At 40.7% G+C, this 12,209-nt stretch overlaps 1 protein-coding gene across 1 annotated transcript in view; it reads right to left on the reverse strand.

The window, feature by feature from the left end:
* The window catches only part of LOC126457983 (GPI inositol-deacylase), a 166,289-nt gene that overhangs the window by 141,363 nt on the left and 12,717 nt on the right, over nucleotides 1–12,209 (reverse strand). The window contains exon 2 of the mRNA XM_050094745.1: nucleotides 7,230–7,383. Within this exon, the coding sequence (XP_049950702.1) occupies nucleotides 7,230–7,383 (154 nt within the window). The remainder of the gene's footprint in view (nucleotides 1–7,229; nucleotides 7,384–12,209) is intronic.

A 12,209-nucleotide genomic window follows, 5' to 3' on the forward strand; every position in this document is an offset into this window, starting at 1 on the left:
ATATCAACAACCTCAGTAGTCATTAGACATCATGAGAAAGCAGAATGCGATGCTCCATGGAACTCACAGACTTCAAACATGGTCAGGTGATCAGGTGTCACTTGTGCCATATATCTGTACATGAGATTTCCACACTCCTGAACATCCTTAGGTCTGCTATTTCTGATGTGATAGTGAAGTGGAAATGCAACGGGACACATACAGCACAAAAGCATATAGGCCGACCTCATCTGTTGATTGAAGTGACTGCCGACAGTTGAAGAGGGTCGTAATGTGTAATAGGCAGACCTCTATCCACACCATCACACAGGAATGAACTCCAAACTGCATCAGGATCCACTGCAAGTACCATGACAGTTGGGCAGGAGGTGAGAAAACTTGGATTTCATGTTCGAGCGGCTGCTCATAAGCCACACATCATGCCTGTAAATGCCAAACGATGCCTCGCTTGGTGTAAGGAGCGTAAACATTGGACGACTGAACAGTGGAAAAATGTTGTGTGGTGTGACAAATCACGGTACACAATGTGGCGATCCGATGGCAGGGAGTGAGTATGGCGAATGCCTGGTGCACATCATCTGCCAGAGTGTGCAGCGCCAACAGTAAAATTTGGAGGCGGTGGTCTTATGGTGTGGTCGTGTTTTTCATGGAGGGGGCTTGTACCCCTTGTTGTTTTGTGTGGCACTATCACAGCACAGGCCTACATTTATATTTTAAGCACCTTCTTGCTCCCCACTGTTAAAGAGCAATTCGGGAATGACGATTGCATCTTTCAACGCGATCTAGCACCTGTTCATAATGCACGGCCTGTGGAATGGTTACACGACAATAACGTGCCTGTAATGGACTGGCCTGCACAGAGTCCTGACCTGAATCCTATAGAACACTTTTGGGATGCTTTGGAACACTGACTTCGCGCCAGGCCTCACCGACCGATATCAACACCCCTCCTCAGTGCAGCACTCTATGAAGAATGGGCTGCCATTCCCAAAGAAACCTTTCAGCACCTGATTGAACATATGCCTGCAAGAGTGGAAGCTGGCATCAAGGCTATGGGTGGGCCAACACCATATTGAATTCCAGCATTACCGCTGGAGGACGGCCAAGAACTTGTAAGTCATTTTCAACCATGTGTCCGGATACTTTTGATCACATAGCGTATCTGTACAAATGGGCACCAGCATTTACTGGAACTAAAAAGGGGTTCATGACAAGAGTGTGTGCCGTTTCTCCTTCTGTAAAATTCACATGTTGCATGATACACATGGAAGCATTGGCTTGTAAGGCAGTATAACCAGAAGTCAGTAACATGCTGAACGATGCAGTCTGTGCTGTAAACTGTGTGAAAGCACAAGCTATAAACAGTATGCTGTTTTCCATTCTTTGGGAAGAGACAGGTTCTACTGATGATTTGCTTGTATTGAACATGGAGACACAGCAGTTGTCTTGTGGTAAAGTTCTTTATTGCGTTGTAAAGCTGAAGGATGAACATCATCTTTTAGTACTGAACAGCTGAATGAACCTAATGTATCACTTCAAGGCTGACATGATAATATCTTTCAAATTGAGAAAATACTTGCATTTAATAGAAAATTGGACTTTGTAGAACCCAGGTGGAAGAGGATAACTGCAAGACGTTTTCTTGTCTAAATGATTTCATAAAGGAAAAATGAGTTGGATGTAATTAAAATTAGTAGAAATGATGTAATAAATCTCAAAAACTTTGTCAACAATTGAAGAATAAATTTCCAGTACCTTTATCTAAGCATGACTGGATCCATAATCTGTTCGATATGAACACAAGAGGCCACTTGCCAACAGTAGATCAGGAGCAGTTCATAGAACTCTCAAGTGACAGAACATTTTGAAATGAATTTAAATCAAAGTCCCTTCAAATTCCTTGGGTGCAAACTCGGAATGAATAATCCAACTTAGCAAGAAGGGCAGTGGACTTGTTATTACCTTTCGCAACAACTTACCGGTATGAGTCAACATTTCTTGCAATGGCATTAATCAAGACGAAACATCAGTATACACCTTAGCTCGAATTACATGTGTGAGCTGCTGTTTCAAAGATCCAACCAAGACTGGATCTGCTTTCTTCACAAATTCAGACATACACATCATACTAAATGTACAAACATCATAAAATTTCCAAATCTTGAACCTTGTGCATTTTTAATCTTGCTTATTGCCTTTTTGCATGATCAGTTTGAATATAATGGTTTTTAAACTGGCATTTAAATGTTGTCTATTGTTCTATCATCATTTGTACCCCCTGATCTTACAAATATTAAAACATTCTGATTGATTTAAAAGCAATATAGATGGAAACAATTTAACTTTAATTGACCAGATTGTGAACTAATTCATAATAAAAATACATAGTGAAATATATGTAATTGCACACACAGCCATGGTTATTTATAAAGCATTTGTAATTATTAACTTTCACCACCTTTGAATAATACAAATGTGTGATAATTAATAAAAATATTTAACTCTGATGTGCTTGAAGGACAATGTTGTTGTTGTTGTTGTAAATGACAGTTGTAATAATCATACAGATGTAAATAGATATCATGGGTAATTTTTGTGCTGAGAATGAGAAGTGCTGAGGATGATGGAAAGAAAAAGGGGATGGGGAGGGAAGGGAGGGTTAAAATAATTTCTATTTCAGAAGGGATGGTGCAATGGAAAAAGCCTGAGAACCGCTGCCGTAAATGACGATCTCAGTTTGGTAACAGCAGGTCTCTATCGCATTCCTTGCAGTTGTGTCACGTAATGCATCAGTAAGACTATTAGAACCGTGGGGGACAGGTGTACCAAGCATAAGCATCACACACATTTACAACAGCCAAGTAAATCTGCTATTGCAGAACACTGTCCTGACACTGGTCACCCTGTGGAATATAACAACATGAAGATTCTGGCACGTAATTCCAGCTACTGGGATAGTGTTGTCAAGGAAGCAGTTTAATTTAATTAGCAAGTAACATTATAAATAGAGATGGAGGTTTTTGCTTAAATTCTGCATGGGATCCCACTCTCTCCATCGTTAAAAAACAGAGTTAATGCTACCTCACCTGCTAGTTATTAATTTTTGTTATTGGTAACTTCTGATGTCAGTCATCTTTGGTTGTGTGATGGAATATCTTTCCAGGATTGCACTGCAAACCAAGGTTTTTGAAACCCCTTGTTCTCTTGCTGAAGTTTTGCCTTGAAAATGACAGGGTGTGTGCCTGTAGAAATATTGGCAGTTGTTGGTGATGCGACACGGCTGCATTCCCATAAGTTACTTGAACATTGCATATGTTGGGAGAAACTCAGCTCTCTGAATTTCAAATATGCTGAACAGTGGAAAATGCAAGATGGAATACAGCAACATGAAAAGAATACATTCTTAATCACCACATAGAGGTGGCACTGAATGGCAGACATGCAATGCTTCACAATCTGTGCAATCTGGATTCTTCTCACCAACACAAAATTTTCTGAACAGCACAGCTGAGAATTCTCCCTGCATCATATTCTTTATTCCTCTAACTCCTCATGGTCTCAACCATTGTTAATCCCTGTACTCCACTTGCCTGCTCTCAATCCAGCTCTACACATGCTTTCTATCTCACCGGTGCACCTGCATAGCCCTTTCCCCTTTTCCAATTTTTCTGCCCCCTCCCTCCTGCACAGCATAGCCACTCAATGCTGCACCTAGCAGCCCATTACTCTGTCTACACTACATCCCTGCATGCACCCACATGCAAGAATTGCATCTTCCCCCACCCTTACCATGCTTTTCCTCCCTGCTCCGAAAGTCTTCTATGCCCCAACTACCCACCCATGCAAAAATCACTGCTCACCCCTTATGCAGTTGCTGTCATGCTCAAGTGCCTTGGTACAACTCTGGCCATTTGTTTGTGAGGTGTGCTTGAGTAAAGTGTGTGTTTGGCTGGCTATGTCTGATGAATAATATCTAGCAGTCATTTTCTTTGTGCCTTCCTGCCACTCAACACCACCTCAGTGCACTGTGCTACACCTTTCACACTGTTCAGTCTCAAATACGTATGTGATTGTTGCTTCTCACTTAGCAGCTTTCCAACTTTTATGATTATTTTGTACTTTATTCATTGTTAGAGCTGAGATTGTTGTGATCTCTGCAGTACGTCTATTTATTATATAGGAAGGTAAATATCATAAATGGTTTATTTCACTTGTTTGCGCATTGTACGTATAACATTTGCAACTTCTTGATATGATGTAGGATGATTCAGTTTTTTAACTATTACACACTTTTCTCAGTTAGCTGGAGTATTCACAACTTTACAGAGCAACAAGTAAAAATGATTACAGTTCCAGTGAAAATCAGTATTAAAACCTGAAGTAAAAGCTGAAAGCTACTTATGGTAGTACTTTCTGTGATGTTAACTCAGATGCATTTTGTGCTTAGGTTGATAAGGTGGTGACATAAAAAGTTGTTAAGGGTTATCAAGTTTCTGAAGAATTCAGCTTTGAAATTTCTGTGAAACCAAGGAACAATGATAAGTATGTGTAAAGTAAAATAATGAACAGAGTTAAAGTAAGCACTCTCCATGTAACTGAAGCACGTAAACAAGGTTGAATTTACTGCTAAGCTTTCGAACAATATTCTTTCTAGGAGGTTAAGGACTCGTGAAAAAAATATATACATGTGTATTGTTACATTGTTCTGCACTGCAGACTGACTGGAGCGAAGGGTCGTGTAAGGTGGAGTAGGTGACAGGAAGGAAGGTGAAGGGAGTGGTGGAGGCGTTAGGAAAGGATAGTGACAGCTAGGAGGAAGCCAGCTTGGGAACAGGTGAAGAATATGAGACCTGAGAGCCCATCCTGCTGCATGCAGATGAAGTTGTATGTGGCACATGTTGAAATGGAGGGTCATGTTTCAGTGTGTGTGTGTGTGGGGGGGGGGGGGGGGGGAGGAAGGGGTGGCAGAGGTGGGAGAGAACAGAGAAAAAGGGAGACTGGGGAGAGAGTAGTGTGGGTGTAGATTAATGGGATGAAGAAGTAGCCAGGGGTTGGAGATGGATATGTGATAAGAGGCTAGAGGAGACTGAGGCAAGGATAGCTGCAAGATTGAAAAATGTATTGGAAGAACAATTCTTATGCATATCATTAAGATAATTAGGAAGCAGTAGGAGAGATCCAGGTGGTATACATTGTGAAGCAGACACTGAAATGCGCAGACATATGGCAGCCAGTGGTGTCCACATAAGAGGCAGTGCAGCAGTTTCAGCAGAGTCTGTATTTGACATGACTTCTTTCAAAGATAGGCCTACCTCTAATGAGGTAGGGTGTACAGGATGGTTATAAATACAGTGCAGCTACTCACAGAGGCCCAGTGTGGGCTGTAATTATCATATGGCAATGAAACTTGTTAGATATTATAATGCATTAATGCAGAACCAATTTACACTAGAAAACAAATTACTTCCAGTTTTGGCCACCAGGTGCAAATATGGCACAGTGAACACAAGAAAGAGGTATAGGAATGTTTCCATATGTAATGTACAAGGAACATGATGTGGACAGAAAAGGTCAAACAAGTGAGAAAGGCATAATGTTGATTTTATTATTAACCGCCACTTATACAGTTTATTCAACACCTACACCAGAGACATCACCAAGATGCTGCCTCCATAAAACAACAGGATCAACAGTTGCTCGCAACAATTCCAATGGTATTTGAGCAACATGGTCCCGCATACTGGCCTTTAGATAAAGTAGAGACCAAACACGTCCCCAGTAAATGCATTCTTTTAGATATTCCCAGAGCCAAAAGTCACATGGATTCAGATTAAGTGGTCTTGCAGGCCATGCATCTGGAAAACCTCTGGAGATAACAAGTTTGTGAAAAGTTGCATTAACCAGATCTTTCACTGGGTGAGGGAGATGAGGTGTTGCCTCTGTCTTGCCTGAAAATACTGATTTCCACATGGCTGGACTTTTCCAAACCAGGAATCACATGCTGTACAAGGAGACCCTTGTAATGTGCAGATGTTATAGTACAACTGACAGGGCATCTGGCTATATTCTCTTAAAAGAAGACGAATGGACCGAGAATAACAGTGATTTTGAATCCATACCACACAGTCATGTACGCCAAGTGCAATGGCTCTTCATGCAGAGCACATGGTTTAAAAGCATCCCAATTTCATTATCACAATCAAGCCTCTCCTCGGACCTTTCAGTTGGTGGTACTCTCTCCGTGCAGCACTGTAATTCCTGTAGTCCACAGAAAACAGTTTCACTAACAGTGCACGGTCTCTATTCTCGATAGCCATACTGTTCACTAACATTATCAGTATAATCGAGTCCATGTTAATAATTTAGCATGTCTACCAAGTTTCACTGTCGTACTATAATTACAGCCCACACTGAACCTCTGTGAATAGCTGTACTTTAATTGTAACTATCTAGCACTTGTTACATGACTGGAAAAGGATATATGGGTGGATAGGACAGGTGTTGCAGCTTCAGCAGGGATATAAACCATCTGGAAATGGGTTAAGGGGAGGCACTGTGAAAGGAAGCTTTAAGACAATCAGCATCTGGTACAAGAATTGGAAGCTGACCCCAAACAGAACTTAATAGAATCAGAATATTACAATATATTCTGCATCAAAAAATATATTTAAATCATGTAGGAGTGAAAGAGAGAGCTGCAATTTCAACCACTTCCCAGGCCCACAAATTCCACAATATACAAACCTTCCCCAACCTACATTTGGTTTGTAACAGGGTGTTTGTGCACAAATAAACTCATTATTGTCGTGTTCTGAATGTTTTTGTTATGACTACATTTGGTTAATCCTCTGGTTGCATAGATAAGAATATAGTCAAGCATGTGGCATGCTAACGACGTTATAGCATGGGCATCTTTCTGCTAATACCCCTTCACAAGAGACAGAAATTCCTTTTCACATTATTATTGTTCACACAAAATTTCAATGTGAGGTTGAATATTATTTATTTCATATTATGGTACATCTGCTATCACGAGTGCATAACTTTTAGTCACATGTTCCATTTTGTTTGCAAAAGTTTTCTATTAATTTACTGTTGTTAACACAGTTCATTTCCATGGTTGTTTCTTTTGTTTATACTCTCTATTTATTACAGAAACCTCTATGTGTTAATCGATGAGATACAGCAGCTCTCCAATAAGAATATAATTAAGGTAAGTGAATACTTGCCTTGTTTGTGGGAACCACTATTTCCTGGAATGAAGAGTACTGGTACGCCATTAAATATCATATGCCTCAATTTCTCAGTAAACTGGCCTTCTCCATAAGCATACAGTCCATAGCGGCTGTACTTTTTTGTTACATTTTGTGGGAGAGAGATTTTCTGCAAAAGCAAATATTGTGACTTGATTTACTCCATATTCAAGTCACACTGATGCTACATATGTGTACAGAATACAGTGTCATGTGAATTACACTGTTATTAAGGCAAATATATACTGAATGAGACGTTTATATTGACCATAATTCTAAGAATGATGAAAACTTTACCATTCTAATGAAAAATGTTTCTTGTTTCTGACTTGCAGGCTGCCCTGAAAGCACAGGGTTCTCCATTTATGAATGAAATCTTCTAATTCAAAACTCAGTTACAGCACACTGTTTCCCACACACCCTGACATAGTTACATTACACACTGCTCTGTTGCATGCTACAATTCACAAGTCTCTAACAGCAGAGGGCTGCAAATATGTAGACATGAAGATATAGATGTAAAATGGTAAAATGTTTGTTTTATTTAAAAACAGCTTTAAGAGTTTTCATGTAAAAAATTAAGAGACATTACTTTTCAGGAGGTCCTTGATTAACTGCCTGACAACTTTTCAGTTTGCGATATCACCAATTACGTTGCATTATTTTGCAATGGTTGTCCATGACAAGATGAAAATTCTGCACTAACTGGAATGCTTTGCATTTGGCTGTGAAATGAAACTCCACCTAATGTCAAAGAAGTGTGAATAATCTACCCAGTTATTGGCCACTTCTTTCTTCTGCGGGATCATGAAATCATCATCATCATCATCTTCTGCTTCTTCAAATGAAGGCACCATCAAAAAGTTAGGAAGTGATGTGTGTAAAGTAAGAGACTGGAAATTGCTAGCTAATGCAACATTGAAACATCCACCACTTTGGCACTGCAAACTCTCCAAGTGCAAACACTTCTACATAAAAAAAAGCAAGTCATCTTTTGTAGTAAGAAGAGAAATATCATACATGTCTGACATTTCAGTGTATCGACCAATTATCCGAACTGGAAAAGGATTCTTTGGTGGACCCCCTGATGAGTTGCTATGTGGAGCATCTGTCAAACCAGAAAAGTTGCAGGTTGTAAACAAACTGTTATCTAAACATTAGGGTGCTCAATGGGCAGACAATGAAAACATGTCATATTATAAAGACATAACGTGTAAAAGGAACTATACCACTTTGGATCCTCTGAAAGTGAGGATGACATTCATGAACTAGAAGATGAATTGAGGATATAAAGAACAAAGGCATCAAGTCCTTCATTCTTTTAATACAATTACTCTGATCATTATGTTTAACTCATACATTAATTTCTTGTTGTTATTTCCTGATTATTTTTATGCACAGTTAAGGCTTGTTATTTTATTTGTGATTTGGAGATTAACAATATTCAATAAGATAAATTATAACCACATTAAGAAACCTTTGATAATAATTAAATAAGCTGTCTCCAACACAGAAGGTTTGTTAGTATTTGTTGCAAAATACCCTCCAATCACCGAGCTGCAACAAAACCTACCTTCTTGAGTGTATAGATTCACATAAAATCTTATCCAGAATACTATGCCTCATTTTGTCATAATGCATAAAGTTTGAGATATCAAACTTTGCAGTCTTATTTCTTGTGTTATTAGCTATTTTTTGACCCATAGATTTTAGCATATTATTTAAGAAAGCCTTAAACAGGGTGGTCAGAAATAGTCTGAAGAACTTGTGATGGCGTTGCAGGGCAGGTTGTTCTGAGAAATAAATGTTAAGAAAAAATATGATAAATTGCGCTGTTTCCGAGATAAATAACATTGCAGTGAGACAGTCATGCTGTTGCATGCACAAATTCAAGTGGCCTGCCGGATATGGTGTCACCAAACACGTTCCACATTTGGTTTCCTAAAACTGAACAAAAGAGTGATACAAAAATTGGACATGGGATGGTAATAAGGATCAAACCTAAGCCAAAGGCTAAGCAGTCTCATGCACTGTCCCCTATGCTATAACAACTGACACTAATTGTATAACACAGACAGCTTGAATGTGTGAGTGCAACAACCTGAATGGATAACTTCGAAGCTAATTAACTTGCAAATGTATTGAATTTTTTTCTTAACAATTATTTCTCACCACAACCTACCCTGCAACACCCTTACCAGGTTTTCAGATTGTTTCCGAGCAACCTGCAGAAACATCAATGTAAGGAAGACACACTCTTGAGTAGAAGACAGTCACAACGGAAAGACACTTACACATTAGCTTTCACCCAAAGCCTTAATCAGCTTGCTTGTGTAAATGAATGTGCGTGGGTTTCCTTTACTGACAAAGTCTTTGGCCAAAGAGTAAGTCTCTTTTCGTTGCACCTACCTGCAATTCCAAGTGTCATCTTTACGATAAGTGGTAATCTATTTTTCCTTACATTGTTATTCCAACCTGGACTTTGCATTGTTTGATTCAACCTGTAGAAACATTTTTTGTGGTTTGTGGAAAAACCATAAAAAAATCAATAAGAAGATTTTTGGAATCTGACGCCTCATCCATATACTTGGCCTCCCCCATGGCTTCAGTGTGTACACATTCAGCACACATATCACAATTTCTCCTCCCTACCCTCTGTGTCCCACCCCTTCCTCCTATCTCCTCCCTGTTACCTTATTTTCCAATCTCTATCTGTCCACCTTCTCCTCCCCACTCTCTGTCTCTCTTCTTTTCTCCTCACCCCTCACCTCTGTCTGTCTGTCCCCTCCTGCCCCCTTTCTTCCTATCCATCCTACCCCCTTCCCTCTGTTCAACCCTTATATCCATCTCTCATCCATGCCTCTCCACAAATGTAGCCCTCCTCAACAGGTCAGTGAAGCAGGCCGACACTACTCCAACACAACATGACTGATGTGCAGGGCAGATTACATGTAAGGGGCTGCTAATTTGTTTCTCACCACTAATGTGTAGGCTGCACATCTAGTGAAAAAACCACCAACAGAGTGACTGCTGTATCTCTGCTTCTATTGGCTCTAGAAAGTTATAAACCCTAGGCGCTGATACTAACTGTTCTCCATGGCATCGCTCGCACATGCATTCAGCACATATATTGTACACGTCCCCCCCCCCCCCCCAATGTGCCCATTTCTTTCTCCCTCCCCCTCTCCCAGCTCTCTGTCCACCTCACCCTCCCATCTGTATCTGTCCATAACCTTCTCCCCAAAATTTTTATCCATCTCCTCCACCTCTCCCTCTTTCCATCCCCTCCTCACCATCTTCCTTTTCCACCTACCAAATATCCCTCTACACTTTCCACCTGCCTCTCCCATCAACTACTCCTCCACACTATCACTATCCATCCCTCATCTCCTCCTCCCCCTTCTCTCAGCTCATCAATTCCTCCACAACTCTTACCCCATCTGCTCCTCCCCTTCTCTCTCTCTGTCCATCCCCTCTTCCTCCCTCTCTAAGATCCACCTCTATCTGTCCATCTCCTGCTCCCCATTATTTCTGTCTCTCCATCTCCTCCTCTCCACTCTTTGTTTTCTGCAAGCCCACTACACCTAGCCACCTTTTCACCAGCTCTTGCATCTCACCCTCCTCTGATATTCTCCTCCTCCCCATCTCTCTACACATTCACTCCTCCCCCTCTCAGACTGACCCCTCCTCAACACTCTCTTTGTCCATCTCCTTCACCCCATTCCTCTGGCCAATTCAGCAACTAAACATTCTCTCTGTCCATTACTTCCTGCCCAACTCTTATCCATATCCATCTCCATCTCCTCCTGTCTCCTCTCTCTGTCTGTCCCCTCCTCTATCCATCTCAACCTTCCTCCATTTGTACCCACTGGAACGTGCAGTTCCTGCAAAACAAGTTGATAAAGCAGTCCAATACTACTTCAACACAACATACATTTTGTGTACAGCAGCTTATATGTCGCCCACTGGAAAACTGTTTCCTGCCCCCTGACATGTAGGTTGCTTTCCAAAGTAAGTCTATAAGACAGGCTGATACTCCTCCCACACAACATGCTTGATGTGCAGGGCAGCCTACATGTTAGGCTGTGAACACACACACATGCTGGAGTTACAAGGTTCTACCCTCAAGTACCGATACACATTACGTGTACTGTTGGTTGATTTGATCCAGGGTTTTAGGAGGAGATCACAGATGTACATACGTACATACATACAAACATACAAGCTGGTTTATACATGTACTAGTCTTACCATGAGGCTTCACTCACGCACCTGTTTGACATATACAGGGTGTTCCACTCAAACCTCCCTGATTTCAAAGACCCAGGAAAAAAAGCACAGTAGATACAACAATGAAAAACGCACCACATTGTAGAGCATCTCAAAGAAGTTATTTATTTATCATCAATACACCTCTACATGTGAAATATTTGTAGCATAAAGAATATCAAGCCTATATTCAATTTCTTGCCAAGTTTGTTGTAACATTTCCTGTGTTGTTGTTGCAATCGCATTAGTGATACGATGTCGCAGCATAGGAATATCGTCCACTTTGGTTGCATACATGTGGTCCTTCACGAAATCAAGTGGCATAATGTCAGGTGACCATGATGGCCAGGCAATAGGTCCTCCACGTCCGATTAAACAATTGGTAAATTTCCTATCCACAAACTTGCGGACAGCCGTTGACCAATGAAGCAGAACTCCATCTTGTTGAAAAATGATGTTGGGTTGCAAGTCTTGTATCTGAGGGTACACAAACTGCTCCAACATGTCCAGATACTCTGACCCATTCACCATTTGTTCCGCAAAGAAGAACGGTCCAACAATCCTGTCGTGCATTAGTCCAAACCAGACATTTAGTTTAGGGCTATCACGAACATGTTCAATGACAACAATTGTTGTCCATGTGGTTTGTTGTTCGGTGTCAGACGTTGCACAATTTGCACACATACG

Source organism: Schistocerca serialis, chromosome 2 (genome assembly GCF_023864345.2).
Source record: "Schistocerca serialis cubense isolate TAMUIC-IGC-003099 chromosome 2, iqSchSeri2.2, whole genome shotgun sequence".
Taxonomy (NCBI): domain Eukaryota; kingdom Metazoa; phylum Arthropoda; class Insecta; order Orthoptera; family Acrididae; genus Schistocerca; species Schistocerca serialis.